The 16,534-nt window shown below is 40.8% G+C and overlaps 1 protein-coding gene across 1 annotated transcript in view; it reads left to right on the top strand.

Moving 5' to 3' along the window:
* Positions 1–16,534, top strand: part of PLB1 (phospholipase B1) — an 80,404-nt gene that overhangs the window by 48,219 nt on the left and 15,651 nt on the right. The window contains exons 36-48 of the mRNA XM_056357560.1: positions 1,136–1,187; positions 1,332–1,412; positions 2,538–2,603; positions 3,004–3,104; positions 4,001–4,082; positions 4,510–4,614; positions 6,377–6,472; positions 7,581–7,652; positions 9,504–9,581; positions 11,545–11,605; positions 12,307–12,365; positions 14,879–14,937; positions 16,133–16,176. Coding sequence (XP_056213535.1) covers positions 1,136–1,187; positions 1,332–1,412; positions 2,538–2,603; positions 3,004–3,104; positions 4,001–4,082; positions 4,510–4,614; positions 6,377–6,472; positions 7,581–7,652; positions 9,504–9,581; positions 11,545–11,605; positions 12,307–12,365; positions 14,879–14,937; positions 16,133–16,176 — 956 coding nt within the window. The remainder of the gene's footprint in view (positions 1–1,135; positions 1,188–1,331; positions 1,413–2,537; positions 2,604–3,003; positions 3,105–4,000; positions 4,083–4,509; positions 4,615–6,376; positions 6,473–7,580; positions 7,653–9,503; positions 9,582–11,544; positions 11,606–12,306; positions 12,366–14,878; positions 14,938–16,132; positions 16,177–16,534) is intronic.

Raw genomic sequence — 16,534 nt, 5'->3', positions numbered from 1 at the left:
TGATATGCTTCCAGAAATGATAGACAGTAAAGTGTTTCTAACAAGAGCCTAGAGGGAGATGAAGCTCATCCATACCACAGAGCTGCCTGGAAGGCTAAAGCTTTCCAGCCATATTCTCTTTTCTATGCATATTTGAGGACCAACGTGTCAGGGTAGTCAAATAAGGTTGAAGTGTTCAGCCTAGGTAACTCCAAAGTTATGGCAGTTTACATATACGTGTGTGTGTGTGTGTACACAAAACAGTGAGAGTGCTCACCTAGTGTTGTGAAACTTTGTACAGTTCGGGTCAGCTGTCTGGGCTCTGCTCCCTCCCAGCTCCTTGTGCACCTGCTCACTGGCAGAGCGTGGGAAACTGAGAAGTCTTTGATTTAGAGTAAGCATTACTTAGCAACAACTGAAACATCAGTGTGTTATCGACATTATTCTCATACAAAATCCAAAACCCAGCATGGCACCAGCTACTAAGAAGAAACTTAACTCTGTCCCAGCTGAAACCAGGACACCTAGCTATTGGAAAACAGCAAGTCTGTCATCTTAATTTGTCTGAGTAATCTTGAAAGTTTCTTGAGTTTTTAATTACCCTTGAAAGGTAGTGTGCACAGAACTGTTTCACATGGTGGAAAATTAAGTATTGACTCTGGGTGCAGGCTACAGAAATGAGGGAGGTGTGCGCAGTGAACTCTGAAATACTTCAGCTTTGCAGGGGGATGACCTGTGGTTTATGCACAAATGTTGCTCAAGAGGTCAGTTAAATGTTGGGATTTGGGATTCCCTTGTTGGTTTAGTCTACTAGGAATAGACTGATAGCCTAGTTCTAAACAGGCAGTCTGCTTACAAACACGTTGCTGCGTGTGGCTTTTCAGCTGGTTTAGATGCTAAGCACTGTAAGAGAAGCTAAACTTACAGTTCCAGATTAATTACTGAACTTGAGTAAATCAGTATTCAAGTTCAATTTTATGCTGATTTTTCACAAAGATGTGATCGTGTAATTTGATTACAGCAACATGAGTGTTGTACTGTCTCCTCACTCAACCCTTCTGACATATGACAACGTGATTTAAGGTGTCTGAAGAGTGTTAGTGGTAATCTCTCCATACAGGTGTTTCTTTCACTCACTAGTTGTCCTTCTTTACAGGCACTTACCAGCCCAAGCAAGAAATCTCCTGAGACTAATGAAAACTGATCCTGTAAGTTGTCTGGGACTCTTTTAATCTTGCAGCATGAAAAGAAACAGGTTTTGCTTCACATGATAGATCCACCTGCAACCATACTATGTGCATATCACAAAGTCAAAGAAATTCAGTCTCATTATTTTCTTCTTTATTGCGCAGAGAATTGACTTCAGTGCTGACTGGAAGCTCATAACAGTGCATATTGGAGGCAACGATCTGTGCAACTATTGCAAAGACCCTGTGAGTAGTAGAACTGGTTAACTTAAAACTTTAGTGGGACTGTCACTGTAGAAATACATCAAGGGAAATCCATGGATCCTTAGAACCTTCACAGAGATAACATGAGCTATATATGTGCTGCTGTATGTTTTTATGAGGGTTGCTGCTGACAGTGCCCTGCTATAAAAACAGTTACCAACAACAGAGTAGGATGTTTTTTCCTCTGGCTTGCTCCAGGGTAAGAACCACTATTTTTGCTACTGTTTTTGACCATGAGGAAAAAAAGGAAGGGAAGAAAAACTTCACTCCTCTGATGTGGTAACTGCTCTACTAGTAGCATGGCCTCTTTAGACATCCAAGAAAGATACATACTGCTTTGAACTACCACTAGTCCAATGTTACAATTGTCATCGCCCCATAAGTCACAGTGTAGGGAGGTGCTAGGAACAGATGAGGTATGTATTAGGGAGGTTGCTGCAGTGCTCAGTATCATTTGAATTCTATGCTTCTCTGGATTGTGGAGAAACCTTTAAGGCTGCCATAAGGAAATCATGGGAGTTGAGTGGGTAGGTGGCGGGGAGAGGCCACCTTTCTTTGCCAGCTCTTAATCTGTTACCTTTAATATGCTAACTTCTTGTGAGCATTTTCAAATCTCCGGCAACCCTTTATGCTTGTGAAAGTTGCTACTTCTGCAGGAGCCTCGCTAGGCATCTTTGCTGCTGCTGCCAAGTTTTATAGCTTTATATTTATAGCTATGACCTTGACTAGCAATGATTTCACCTAATTTTATGAGACCTTTATCGGCTGGCTGTGAGCATGTCTGGGTTGCTTGGTTTATGCTGTTCAGCATGCATTTGGATTGAGTTCCTTCCTGCATCTTTACATGAAAGACCCAGTGGATTTGAGTTAAATATACTGCTTCTCAACAAGGTTTATTTTAAATCCAAAATTTCACTGAGTCTTTCTATATTTTAGATTAATCGATAAAATTAAAATCCCTGGTCTCTTGAAAGAAGCAAGAACATTCTACTGACCACAGTGTTGTATGACAGAAAAGGAAGTGAACTAACACGATTCTTCAGACTCTCAACCAAAATACCTTGTGTCTCCATTTAGCAATAATTTCTTCTCTTCTGTTTCTGTTAGGATCACTACTCAGCTGTGAATTTCACCAGAAGGATTCAAGAAACCCTTGATATTCTGCACAAGCAGGCAAGTGCTGTGAAATTGTCCTGGCATTCTAGCTTGTACTGGTACCTGACTGACTGGTATGAGCTCTTCTGTTTGTTTGGATTTGTTTGGGGTTTTTTCATTTTGATACTAAATATATTGCATTGACTTCTACAAAAGATTTTTCTTTTGTCTTGTCTAAGAGTAGTGAAGTGCAGTCTGAAATGACAAGACAGTTACACTGGACCATAGTGTTGGAAAAGGATCAAAAGCTGAGTTGGGGGAGTTTGGTAGCAGGGCTTGTTGCCTTTTTTTTTCCCCTTTTTTTTCCAACAATAGAGAAAGGGAAGAGGTATTAAATGGCTGGACTTTGGGGTAAAATAGGTGCACTGTGGTCTGTGTAACCGGTTCCTTCTAAGCTAAAATCTGACTTATCTTTCAGGTTCCAAAAGCTCTAGTGAGTCTGGTTGCAGTGATTGACCTCCTTCATATGAGACAGTTGTTTGTGGATACTCAAGTTCAGTGCCCCACTTACATGGCAGAGTAAGCCTTGTTTAGCTTCCTTCCTTTTGTACCTGAGGTCACTGTCCGTGATGATAAAGCATGTTCTTATTCCATGCTTCTGTCATCATTCAAACTGATGTTTGAAGGTAGCACTACAGTCCTATGGACGTCCCATCCCACGCACTGCTGACATCACCCTGCCTGATAGCGTTGCCGGCTCTTGGCTTTGACCTAAGTGTTATCAGAGGACCTGTGTGTTTTGTCCATGTCTAGAACTGTAAGGTTTCCTGTGATACATAATGACACCCCACTGCGCCTGGATTAAAGTTACTGATACAGGGTTCCTCAAGATGGGATTGAATTCCATGAGCATTTGGATTTTCAGGCTTTTTGAGGGAATGTGAAGAATTTTCAGAGCAGACAGGTTTCTCCTGTTTCAGAAGCTTTATTGCAATGGGTAATTTGCATTCTTTGCTGACCCTTCAGACAGGGACGAATTCTGTGTCTTGGGAACACAAAAGGAATTGTTGATTAGAAAGGTATCAGCTCAGAATTAATGCAGCCAGTAAATTTCAAAGATTTTTTTTCTAGTTCCAGAGGGACTGGTATGCACCTCTGTCGGGCTGCAGGGCCTTTGGATGCTGGAGTGTAATGAGTGGGACAAACTATCACAGTAGTCTATATTACTTTGATATACCTGGGGGTGAAACCAAACTGATTTAGGGTAATATCATTGAAGTAAGGCAGAAACTAATACTAAGGATTGAAATGATGAATGATATCAAGGACAATAAGACATTTTCACAGGAACGTGACTGTACAGGTTTCCTGATTAGTCCCGTGTCATAAGGGCATTGAGTGGCAAAGGGTGAATTCTGCATTCTCAGATCTCTAACTTTCTGTATTCCTGTTTTCTCCTCTGATTTCTTCCACAGTTATCTATGTAGCTGTATTTTCACAGGAGAAGAAAAATCACAAAATTTAACAATGGTGACAGAAGCCACCAGAGCTTACCAGGTATGTTTATCAAGAGGGGTGCAGTTACTTTATTTCCAGTTGAGGTGAGCTCTTGATTACCAAGCAACACATCATAGTAGTATTTTACCCAAGTGGGCTGTATGAGCTAAGCAGGAGGTAATTTGATGCTATCCAAAACACCGTATGACCAAAACCAGCAGCAAAGCTTTTCAGAAAAGTTTTGTTTGCTAGTACAGATGGATAGGTGGGAATTTAGTCACCAAAATCCTGTCCTCCACAAACAGCTGCAATATTGTGTTCCAGCCTTCTCAGCCACTTTACAAGGCTCACATTTTGCCGACATCTGTGGCTATTTCAGTTAACAAGTAAAACATCCTTTCGATTCTCAGGATCTTAAAAAAATTAAAACCCGTTATGATGCAGAGACGTTGATGTAGTGGTGGTGGTGTTTTTTTGTTTCTTGCAGCTTGGTATTCGAAGACTAGTGGAATCTGGCAGATATGACACTCATGAAAATTTCACTGTCATTGTCCAGCCTTTCCTCGAAGATCTCAAGACTCCTGTCGGTCAGGTATTGGTCTAAATGCATGCAAAGGACTAACTGTGGGTATCTAACCTATAAAGACTATGAAAAATAGTTTCAGCTTGTTCTGTGCTTTTCTTACTAGAACCTGTTGCTTTTTGGCATATAGCACATCAGATTTCTTCATATAGTTAGCAGTCCTTTGTTTTACATATAGTGCTGTTGGAATGAATTATTGTTTTGGAAAATGAATCAAAACCTGAGTTAAGAGGTTTGTTTGTGTATGTCCTCAAGGGTTCATAAATACTTTTCTTTTAGAAAATCCAACATGTTTAATAAAAGGCAGATACTAAATCACGGTTCTTAAAGCAACACAGCTGCATCGCTCACTGAAAACTACAGCATCACCTCCTCTTCATGTCCCTTAACTCATTCTTTTGCATCTACACAGAAAGAGAAGTTTACATATGATCTGGTGGCAGTAGTACTTTTATGTAGGGAGCCCTTTTTCCTGTTATTGACAATTGTATTTCAGTTCCTTAAATAGTAAATCTCAATGAACTGTAAATCTAGGAGATGACCCAAACCACCTCTGAGACTGAAAAACCATTTGCTAATTTTCACATGCAACTGCACTTCCTCATCTCACTTGGAACTAAGAGCAGATGGGGCAAAATATTGAGTAGGGGTTGTTCTGGTATAATTAAACCCAACTGATCCTGAAAATGCTGTCAATAGCTAGTGACAAGTTTGAAAAGTTCAGATGCTAATACAGAGAAAATTGGAAAACTAGCTGAAAGCTTCATGGGAAAAGCAAGCTTTGATTTTTTTAAAATTTTTATTTTATTTTTTCATGAAGCTGATTCCTGTGGGGTTTGTACTGAGGTACAAACTGAGGGGGATTGGTACTGAGGTAGAGAACACAGAAATAAAACCAGAAGCAGCAAAATAGTTTGGAACTTTTTATAGTCTCAAAAGCATTACTTCAGATTTTAAGAAAGTTCAGGATGCTGGTTTTTCTTCTCATCTCACACAGCATTCAGATGTTCCTGAACTGAAAACTCTGCCTCTAAACTTGACAAAAGATCTGATATAGGTGCAAATTTTGGTAGTAGTCCTCTAATAAGCTAGCCCAAACACACTGAATCAAAATCTGCTCAAATTTTAAGGAAGGACTGCTCCGGCCAAAAAATGTTGTTTCATTCATCTGTGACCTAAACTCTTTATCATCTCAGTACTCACATGATAGCCAAGATATTCAAATTTCCAAACTCCATTTCCGTCAGATGCTCCAGTTTCTGCATTAAAGTACATCTTTGCTTAGAAAGGAGGCTGTACTGGTGTGCTCGGTCAGCCTGGCTGCTTTCCCTTTGAACTCGCAGAACTGACACAGCTGTGAAAAAGCACACATGCTCTTTACCTTCTCGTAAAGTATCCATAACACACTTTTTACCATGTAAAGGTACTGCAGAGCGTAAAGGTGCCTGTGGTGCCAGTTCTGATGAAGTGCCAAGGAGAGGAACCCATCTTTACTTCAGAACCTGAACACATAATTGAAAATGGTGCGTTTGCTACTTCTGGGTGGATCTGCCCTTGGAGGCACATAAGCATCTCTGGTTAAATATTTCTGGTAGCTCTTGGACCAGCTGAAGCACACCTGGTGTCACCAGGTAATCATGAGTCTTTTCACATTGGAGCAGCCAGAACAAGTAGCATGAACTTTCCATTATTTGCTCTGGTCTGGCCTCAGCAACTCCAAGTTAGAGCTGTGTCTTCTACACTCAGATGTCCTTTATGCTTCCATTTGTAGGACGGGCATCCAGATGTCTCCTACTTTTCACCTGACTGCTTCCATCCAAGCCAGAAGGGCCATTCTCAGCTTGCCAAGGCTCTCTGGAATGCTGTGGTAAGGTGACAGGCTCTGCATATGGTGTGGTCTGTACCTAGACCTGACTCCCATTAATATAATCTCTGTAATAAACACTGCAATGCAGGCCTGGATAGCGCTGGACCTTGTGTTTGTTTCTTCTCAACTAGTCAGATACCCGCTGTTTTTTGGCGCTGCTATCAGCCTAGAATCTCTTGCTTCTTTGTGTGGGGAGGAGAGGGCTGCTGTAAGTGCATGATCACAGCCCTTTGTGATTTCAGCTGAGTGACTTCAATTGAACTTCACCCATTGTCGCGCAAGGCAGGATAGCATTCCATAAGGATGATGTCTCTATGGGCTGGTGTGGGAAACCACCAAACAGAATTGTAACTGCATGTGTTGATTTAAAATGGATTACTTAGAAGTTTGTTTTAAATCCATGTGTTGTGAATGTCTCATTAGGAATTAAAGTGGCTTTAATTCAATTTAGTTTTACTACCTTTGGAAATGAGTAAAGCTAAATAAAAATGAGTCGTTAAAGGTTCCTTAAGCTAGACCCATTTTACTTAGCAATGCAGTGCGGTAGGAGCACACATGCGGTTGGAGGCGGTATCTCAGATGCTGGATGGTAACTTCTATATAATTTGGGGTAATGCCTTAACAGCTGATGTGATTGCTTACAATCATTAAGCAGTACCTCTAATTAAATTTGGTTTAGTCTTCTAAGCATAAATAGCCTTTTGTTGGAGATGCCATCATGCAGCTTAGCTGTAAAAATTGAGGGACTTTTAGCGTCTTGTCTTTTATGCAAGAGGAGAGTTTACGACCTTGTCTTCTGGCGAAACTCCAAGGTACTTCATGTGCCTGCCAAAATCCTCCAGGAGTTTAAACTGATCCAGTGTAGCTTTCTACTTCCCGTTTTAAGCTTCATTCTAGAGTTGCTTTTTTGTTACGCAGTTGCCATGTTCTTTCTGAGAATTAGATGCAGTTCAGCCTTGGGTAAATCAAGGTCTGTAAATACAGGCAGCTTTGTATAAATTTGAAAGGTATATTTAGATTCTTTTGGATTAGAATTTTTATACAAGTGTAATATGAGCTGACATGGTCACAGAATAGTGTGGGATTTTTTTTTTTTTTTCCTTTCTAGTTACAGCCTGTAGGCCAGAAAGCTGACTCATTCGATTTCACGGCTGACATTGTCCTCAACTGTCCAACTCAGGTAAGTATACCCACGTCGTGGAAACTGAGTATTAGTAGGCTGTATGTGCTTGCGCTCACTGCAGAGAGCAGGGTTCGTCGTGTCTGGAGCAAGTTTACTGAAAACCTTTGTACTCTGCTTACCTCTGAGTGGGCAGGTGCTCTCCTATACCTGCTGTAGTGTCCCTTGGCCTTTTACTGTGCCATGAATACTGATTGACAACATGCTGAATTGTATGTCTGCAGTTGTAGCAGAGATTGTGTTTTGTTTATGAAGCATGGAGGCAGCTCAAGCAGCAGACGACAGAACACACTGCCTTAACTTTCCCATCGGAATCACTGGGGTTTGGGCACTGCAGTGGCTCTGAAAACCCTGGTATCTGTTCACTCTTGAATTGGTTGTAGGTTGGTTTTCCTGGCCTTATCCATAACAGGGATACTTCAGACTCCTTTGGGAGCTGCTTCTACAGTTATAAAACAAGCTGCTGAACTTGCAGTACAGTTGCTAGGTATCAGTACGTGGAAATGACCGCTGCAGTCAGTAATAATTGGCTCCCTTTCTTCAGCAGTTTCAATGAGGAGGCCAAGGAACAGATCAGGGAGCTGAGTGGTACTTTTAGGTCTGGAGGCAGTCATTCAAGTCATATGGGAGTATTTTGTCCATATCGCGTCCATCCTGTCAGCAAAGGAAGATCTGCTGAGTTATTAATCAGATGTTTCGAAACTCCTTAGATTCACTAGAACTGATTCTACTTCATTTTACCCAATATTCTTTCCAGGCGGCTTAAATTAACTTAGCAACTTCTTCAGTGCCAAATAATGTGGATTTTATACTTCTTTCCTTTTGTCCACTCCTATTCAAAGATGCTGCTTTTCAAAAGTAGGCATAGAAAAGTTTTATATATCCCTTGCAAAGAACATACAACCATTGTTTTCAGAAATGGTAAGCCCACAGTGCTTTGAAGAAGTAATTGGTAGAAGTGCTAGTAGCTTTCCCTGCTCAGAAAGCTCCGAGCTAACGACTGTGAAACACGGTTACAAAAGAATAAATAGACTGTTTCCAGGGGATTGCACCCTCTGTTCTACTAAAGGAAGTAGTAGATTATTTCAGATTCTGAGACCCACAAATTCCATTTATTGTTCCCACAGTTTCTCACTACAGTTTTAAAATCCTACTTCAGGCAGTCATGTCCATGAAAATATCAGGCGTGCCAGATTGTAAGGGCCCAGCAAGTCAAGGAAAATTATTTGTATTGAGGTAACTTGAAGTAGGATAAACCCCAGCAAATAAAAGAACAGTGAATCTTCAAATCAACTAAATATGCCTTCTGAATTTAGTGCGTTGTAAGACCTCCTCATGCAGATACTGAAATTGCTCTTAGTTGAGATAAGTGGGCATCCCAGTGAAATTTTTTAGCCTATGCAATGTATATGTCTTCCTGAATGCATGTTGCATTAGTAGGGGACAAAAATAACTGCAATTTATACAGCCTGTCTTGAAGGGAATAGTGATCCTTTCAGTAACCAATCTTTCACTCCCCTCTGCTGAGCCAGGAAGATCTCCCCAGGTTTCTCTGAATCCGTGCTTTTTGAAAGGACTAAACATCTAATAAAGTCAAAGTAATTAGTGAAAGTTTAGGAGAGGAAAATGTTAAGCTGCAATTGGCATCTGGCATATGTAATTTTTGCCATAAGGTGCTAAACACAACTATTACTTCTGAACTTTAAGGAAGGAGCATGGTTTCAAAATCCAGATCCCTATTTTGCAGCTTAGGTGATTACTTTCATGGTGATGTGATGTCTTGATGTCACTTGCTATGGTCTCTGCTTATATTGCCTAATTTCTTTTACATTTGTATTCCTCTTCCTCCAGAACAAACCATTCCTGGGAACGTACAAGAATAGCAACTACACATATCCACCTGTGGAGCCCACTGATGAGCCAAGAGAGGTAAATCTTGCATCTTTTACTGCATTTTAGGTGAACTATGCAAAGCTATACCTAGTGACTGTTTCATCCTGAAAATATAGATGAGACAAATTATTACCGGTTTTCAGAAAAGGAAGCCTATCTTGCATTGTATTTTTTCTTGTGTAAACGAATGTTAAACTCTTCCTAGAAGCCAAACAAAATGGATTTTATTAATTGGTGCAATTGTATCAAAATTGTGCCCAACAGTGAGTCACCTAGGAAGCATCATTAATTCAGATAGCAAGTTCCTCACAGTAGGGAGGAGATAACTTAGGATCCCGAGCCCTCAAATGATCTGAAGAAGGTTTACGTATTCTTTTCTGGAGCCACTGTACTTCAAGGCACTGAAGCTTAGCCCGTAGAGGGCAGTCACCTTTACAGCTTGGGTATGTGACCAGGAACAAAGGTGAAAGGAATCCATTTTCAAAGGGATTCACTTTCCACCATGACCAAGCATCATAGATTAAACAAACCACAGAAACAAACTTTGTGTAGGACTTGAAGAAATGGGGCGGTTATTTACTCTTGGCAAGTGTCTGCAGGTATGCAGACCTGGCATAGTTGGAGACGGCAGTCAAAATGGGCTGGGCTAGTTCAGCGTACTGGGAGTCATCATGCCTAGCCAAATTATGAAGATGTCTGTGTGCCTTGAAGGTTACAAAAAGTGACAGCTGTTACCGTTTCAGCAAGCTATAGTGTGCAATATCGAAAAGAGATTTCTATCCGCAGAGCTAGAGTTACACTTTTAATGGGCAATTCTTGCATTTCTACTGAATCTCAACAGCAATAGTGATAGAGTGAGGAAAGAAACAGTAGAGGGTAAAGGAATAGTTTCCTCTCTGGTCTAAGAAGCCTAACTGTCCTTTCTACCCTCTGCAACCAGCCTTTAACTAGATGGCTGATAGTAGAGCCTATTAAACCATTTCTTACAATTAATTTGTCTTAATGTTTTTTAACTCTAACCATGATTTATGAAGACCGCTGGCCCATGTAGTTTTTCTCCGAATGGTAGAATTGTGCAATTGTAGAATTATTTGAGTTGGAAGGGACCTCAGGACATTCCTGGTGCACCTCCCTCTCCAAGCATGGCCGGCTCTTAGATGAGCCTAAACAACTGTCTTTGCTCTTGCAAATGATCTGTCCGTTACAACAATTACAATTTTTTCTTCACTGCCTTCTTAGCTAATACTGTAGCTCATTACAAAAAGCGTGGGTGGCACATTCATCAAATGTCTTTGCTGGTGAACCAAGATACTCTGCCATGTGCGGTTGACTCAATTTCCTCAGCTGGTAGAACAAACATAATAGCTATTTTATCACCTACAAATGTATAGTAAAGTCCAATTCTTTAAAGGGTGATGGCCCTCTTCCCTGAAACTTTTGAAGCTTTAAATTTTTTTTTTTCAAATTTTATATTCAGTGAAAGCAAGCCCTTTTTGAAAGTTTCTAGGGAAAGAATAGGTTCCTAGTGAGGTACATGGGGAAATAATAATATAATGTAATACATTAATATAATATTATAATTTTGCAGAGGATTTAATTGTTGATTTTTGTTTTGTTTGGTTTTGTATCTGATTTGTCTTCAGACAGAGCAGGACTTCAGACCTGGAGAGCCCACCTTCTAGGTCATGGACAAAATCTCTAGGCTGTAGAGGAGGGGAAAAAGACAATTCTCCTTGTGGAACTTTGTCATAGTATTTCTAGATGAAATATTTTGCCTTTGTAAAAGTTTTATGCTTTAGCTAGAAAAATTCACCAAAAGTAGTTAATGTTTGGACAACATTCCACAAAGAAGAGGGAAGGACTGTCGAGTTATATGGGCACCAGACTAGGATCTAGGTCTTAGCTTGGGTTTGCCCTTCACTGTACAATTACACCATATATGAATTCCGTATTATCTTCTAACCACAAGATGGACCAATTTTGTAACTTGCCATTTCAGAATTGGGGCAGTGACCTGTTGTGTTCTGAACAAGTTCCACCCAGTCGTGTCCCAACATCAGGTGAGAAAGAACTTGTAAGCTAAAACGACAAACAGGAAAGATTTCACCTTTCTGGTTTTGAAAACAATGAGATCTTGAAATTGCACAACCTGTCTGGAAAGCAAACAATAAAAGCTGATATATTTAGCAGCAAAGGAAGAAAGTCTGTTTTGCCATACACAGTAAGTTCTGCATCACAGCAGGTGTGCTCCCTGTGTATAAACTCAATCACACTTGTCATATATGTATATTCTATACAGCGACATGGCAGATTAAAATTGCCTAGGTAGGTTAGTGGCTCAGCACGTTTGACCTACCTGGTGAGCCTACTCCGATAAGCAGCGCAGTAGGAACACTATGTGTAGTTGGAAGGCCTTAGGGGGAAAGTGCTTATAGGAAATATTGATCTGTGACCGAAACCTGAAAACCAATTAAAAGAGATTGAATGTATGCATCCCTAAACATATCTAATCTAATTTCATTTTTTTCCTAAGCTGTTTTAAGTTCCATTTATTTCCATGTTGGTTGAGTACACTGTTGAAAGCAAAGGCAAGAAGTTATGCCTTTTGCCTAGCTGACACATGGAACTTGAGGCTCATTCTCCCTAAAATGTCTATAAAAATGTCATCAGATTGGAACGAAAGACTTGCATCTTTATTCTGTTAAGAAGTATTTTGTGTTGGTTGTCAATAATCCTACTTTTTCCTCCTACTGTTTTTTAGTACATGAGTTACAACCTGCTAACATCAAAGTCATAGGAGCACTGGGAGATTCCCTGACTGTGAGTACTGCTGCATTCCCACGTTTAGAATGAGAAGAGCAATTGTTGATTTCTACCTAGATGTGATTGGGTCAGGCATCATCAGATAGAAAGCAAATTGCTTTGGCTTGGCAAAGCGAAACTCATCTACCTGTGCCCCTTTGCAAAGAAATAGCCTGAAGGGATATGAGTGACACTGGCAATTGTGTAATCCAGTAATGAATAATTCAGGCCAGAACAGAAATGGGATCACATTCTCTATTGCACACAGTTTATTCAAGTGATTCTGAAAAGGGAAATGTCTGCTGTATAGGAATAGCCTTCTCTGACATAAAAACAACAGCAAGCAATTTGCATTTTTCATGCAATGGGAGATCTTGATGAAAATTCCTATGGAAATAATTGATTGCGTAACGAAGTGCTGCTTTGAGCACTAACTGAGATAATTCTGATACTTCTGTATTTCAGAATTCTGCTTTCATATGTTGCTTCCTGGTTTAGGCACCTTCTAGTTAAAAACTCTGATGTATTTTGTGTACCAAGAAATGCAAACTGAAAAGAGTAGGCACAGAAAACAAAGGCCCCAGAAAAAAATAGCAGGGAATACTGCAGATCTGCACCAAAGTTTTCTGAGAAAAAGTTCCAGAATTACACAGCACTACAGAATTGTTCTGGCATGGGATGAAAGCAAACATTCATGTCAACAGTTCCCATGAATTTTAACTCTGAGCTAAACTGGTGCTCATTCTAGCAGCTTCAGCTCCTGTAGAGTTCAGAGGGAGTTGAAGGGACTGAAGCCCTTAAATGATCAGGCTTATCTACAGGCAGGTGTGCATGTCTTTACCTCATTAGCTCTGAAACTGATTTTGCTTGACCTGATGTAATCCTGGCTTCCCCTCAGTCACTAAGCTTTGAGCTTTTATTAGAAGACCTCAGTAATGACCCTGCAAGTCTCCTTCCTATCCATTGCCATAACTCTTAGAATTAATTGCTTGATTTCCTCCCTCACATCTAGTGCTAGATATGTGCGTTAGCACACATCTCTTTTCTTCTTTTTAAAATTCTTTTGGTACATGAAATACCTCGGTGAGCCCTAGTCATAAGAGCTAGACTCTGACGCTTGAGGTCCCTGTCTCAAGAGCTGGGCAAGGCAGTTTTTCATGCTGCCATTATCCATGCAGTTCCTACCAAGCGCCATTGCCACAGCAGGGTGTGATTGGGTTTTTTTGTAAGAGATTTATTGTGGGAGGGGCAGAAAAAATGACAGAGTGTTTCCCACACGTGTATACATACGCACCCCCTTCTCACACAAAGTGCAGTACAGCCAGTGAGCAGTGCACACCTTGTACTGCCTAACCATCCCTGGCACAGAGGGAACACAGCAGCAAAGATCTATCTTGGGCCACTAAGGCATTCATTTTCCTCCCGGTACTTCCCCCAAGACCCCTGAGTGCAGTCAGTGTTTATGGCTGAATTGATACCATGGATTTTTGAAGAATACAAAACTTAAATGAAACCACTAAGAAACTATAAAGCTGCAAAAGAACCTGTTTTCACAGTTGCTGTCCTGAATGCGAGTCAGGGTGCTGACCTTGCTAGAGGTCTTCCCAGTCCTGTGAGCTACTCAAATTCATCACAAACATCTTTGTTCTGATGGCTTCATTTATTTAGATATTAAAGTTCACGCTGCAGGAAGGCTGTTCTCAGCATAGATGCGGTTGGAGATTAATGAAACATTGAGCAGTTTAGTCATGTCACTGGCTAGAATGCATCTGTCTGACTTCTTAGCACCAATGCACAGTGAAAGCAGTAGATATGCCAACATGCTTATCTGTATTGACAAAAAAATCCTGCCTATGCCTCATCAGGTCTGTGTGTTAGACTAGCAGACTGGGTCCAGCAGAAGAAAAGTGGATTTTACACCAAAGATTTGTTTTCTTGGCAGATTAAAAAGCAGCTCCTCTGCTGATTTATTTACAGCTAAAACTGGCTGGGAATTTTTCATCAGTGTTTGGGTTTTTGTTTTCCTGGATTATTAAGTCTCTCAAAATCAGCTTTCTTTGGGAAATGCCAGGATGAAGCACTTTCCATCAGAAAACCCCAAACAAATACAAAGCTGTTGATGCTAATCTGGGTTTGTTCATGTTAATATGGGTCCCATTGGGTTGCTGAAACCATATTAGAGTAGTCCTGAAGCCGTATGTTGTTGACCTTACAGTCTGATGCTGTCTGGCTGGTCTATATCTCCTCTGACGTTGTGGTCTGCTATCCAAATGAACTGCTTTTGTGTATGAGGAGAAACTCATGAATCTGAAGCACAGGAGATGCAAGGCTGCCCAGAAGCCAGTGTGTGGTGGTGAATAAGGACATGGACCATTTATGCTAAAACTAGGATACTGAAAAAGCTTGGCTGGAAGCAGAGTAAAGTTACCAAGATGTTGCAGCACTTTCAAATCACGGTGTCTGTCTTACCTAAACTTGTAGCACTTTTTTTCTTCTCATATGTTATAAATTATTCTTTCCATCCTTTCCAGACTGCAGTCGGAGCCAAAGCAACTGACCTACAAACAGACTGGAGGGGACTTTCCTGGAGGTGAAAATGCTTAATTTTCTCTGCTCTACCTTTGTTCGCAGACACAGTTAGAAGTGTGGGTCACCTGGCTATGTAGTTAGATATTGAAGTATGTGAATGCAGGGGTAGGATGCTGAGAGCGAGTATTGTTTCATAAGGATTGGAGGAATCATGACTGGAAGGGGAATATATTATTGGTGGGGAGGGGGTGGTGTTTGTTTTTGTGGAGTTTTGGTTGCTTTGCTTTGTTTTTTTTCTCCCCCACCCCCCTTTTTTTTTTTCGTAACCAGACCTGATTGCTACAAGCATAGTCCTGTGTGTCTGACAGTACTGGATTATTAATATGAGTGAATTCTTTTAGCCTCTTGCTTGTCTCTCTGGAGTTTATTAAAAATATTGCTGTTGCTGTGATTCTCTAGTGCAGTGTCTAATGCTAAACAGTCTGAGTGAGTGCATATTGTCATGAACACGGTGAGAGCACTGCAAGCATATTCAGTAAAGATGTTCCAAACATCTTTGCTATTGCAAAGTGAACAAAGACTACACATGTCAGAGTGGGTGTGAATCTCAATAGCATGTCCATGCTGGAGTGGAAGGAAACTGCCTGATTCATATGGACAGAAGCATGGCTGATAAGTGTGTGCACATGTATACATTCTCTTCTTCAATCTTTCTTCCCCCCTTTTATGTATCTGCAGGCACAGATATCTTCAGGAGCTGCCAGAAGTGGTATAGGAATGTATTGGCTATGCACACAGACAAGTTTTGAATGGTAGAGACAGAGGCACTTTTCATAATCAGTGTTGCAGAATTGCAGATAGGTGGTTAATGAGCATTTAATGCAGTGTCTCTTCTATGCATAACTGCACACAAATGTAGCTTCAGTAAGGTCACATGGAGCAGCTTTGAGGAAATATGCCTTTCTATGGTAGGCATCTCAGCATGTCCACAAGAAAAATCAGATCTCCCAGTACGATCTATTCTCGGTCTGCAGCCATAGCTTCTATCTTAGCTGATGCCCTGCTTGATTTAATGTGAAATTTCCTTTCGGTACTTATCCTGAATTCTGTGGTTTATCTCCTTAGTCTTGTTTGAAGTTAGTCTTTTTTCTTTTTTTTTCCTCCCTTCTTGGGCTGCTACAGCAACATATGGTGACAGTAAAACAGATGGTTGCAGGATTAACCCTACTTGGTGATTTTATTCTTTCCCTTTGTAGTATTGGAGGTGATGGGACGCTGGAGACCCAGACTACTTTACCCAGTGAGTATCCTGGAAAATCAGTGTGAGAAAAGCAAAAGGCAAGTATTAGTCTGAAAGTAGTCTAAGTGGATGCTAGGAAGCATCTGGAAATGGTCATGCTTTCCTTGCGAACAGTGGGGGATGCCCATCTATTGTGGCTATGAGCAGTTCACATGCATCACAGCTGAAACCCAGACTGACCTGACTAGCTGTAAAGTTGATTCAGCCCCTCCACATCACAAGATCTGCATGTGATTGTATCATCCTTTTGACTGAAATGATCAGGAGTAAATGTGCTGAAGGTGACAGAAGTTCCTGGCAGACCTGCTCTTCTTTTCATTTTGTGCTTTCCAGCGACTGATTGTGATGGCTGTGGGCA

The sequence above is a fragment of the Falco biarmicus genome, chromosome 12 (assembly GCF_023638135.1).
Source record: "Falco biarmicus isolate bFalBia1 chromosome 12, bFalBia1.pri, whole genome shotgun sequence".
In the NCBI taxonomy this organism is placed as follows: Eukaryota; Metazoa; Chordata; class Aves; order Falconiformes; family Falconidae; genus Falco; species Falco biarmicus.
This window is presented reverse-complemented; position numbering and strand designations above follow the sequence as displayed.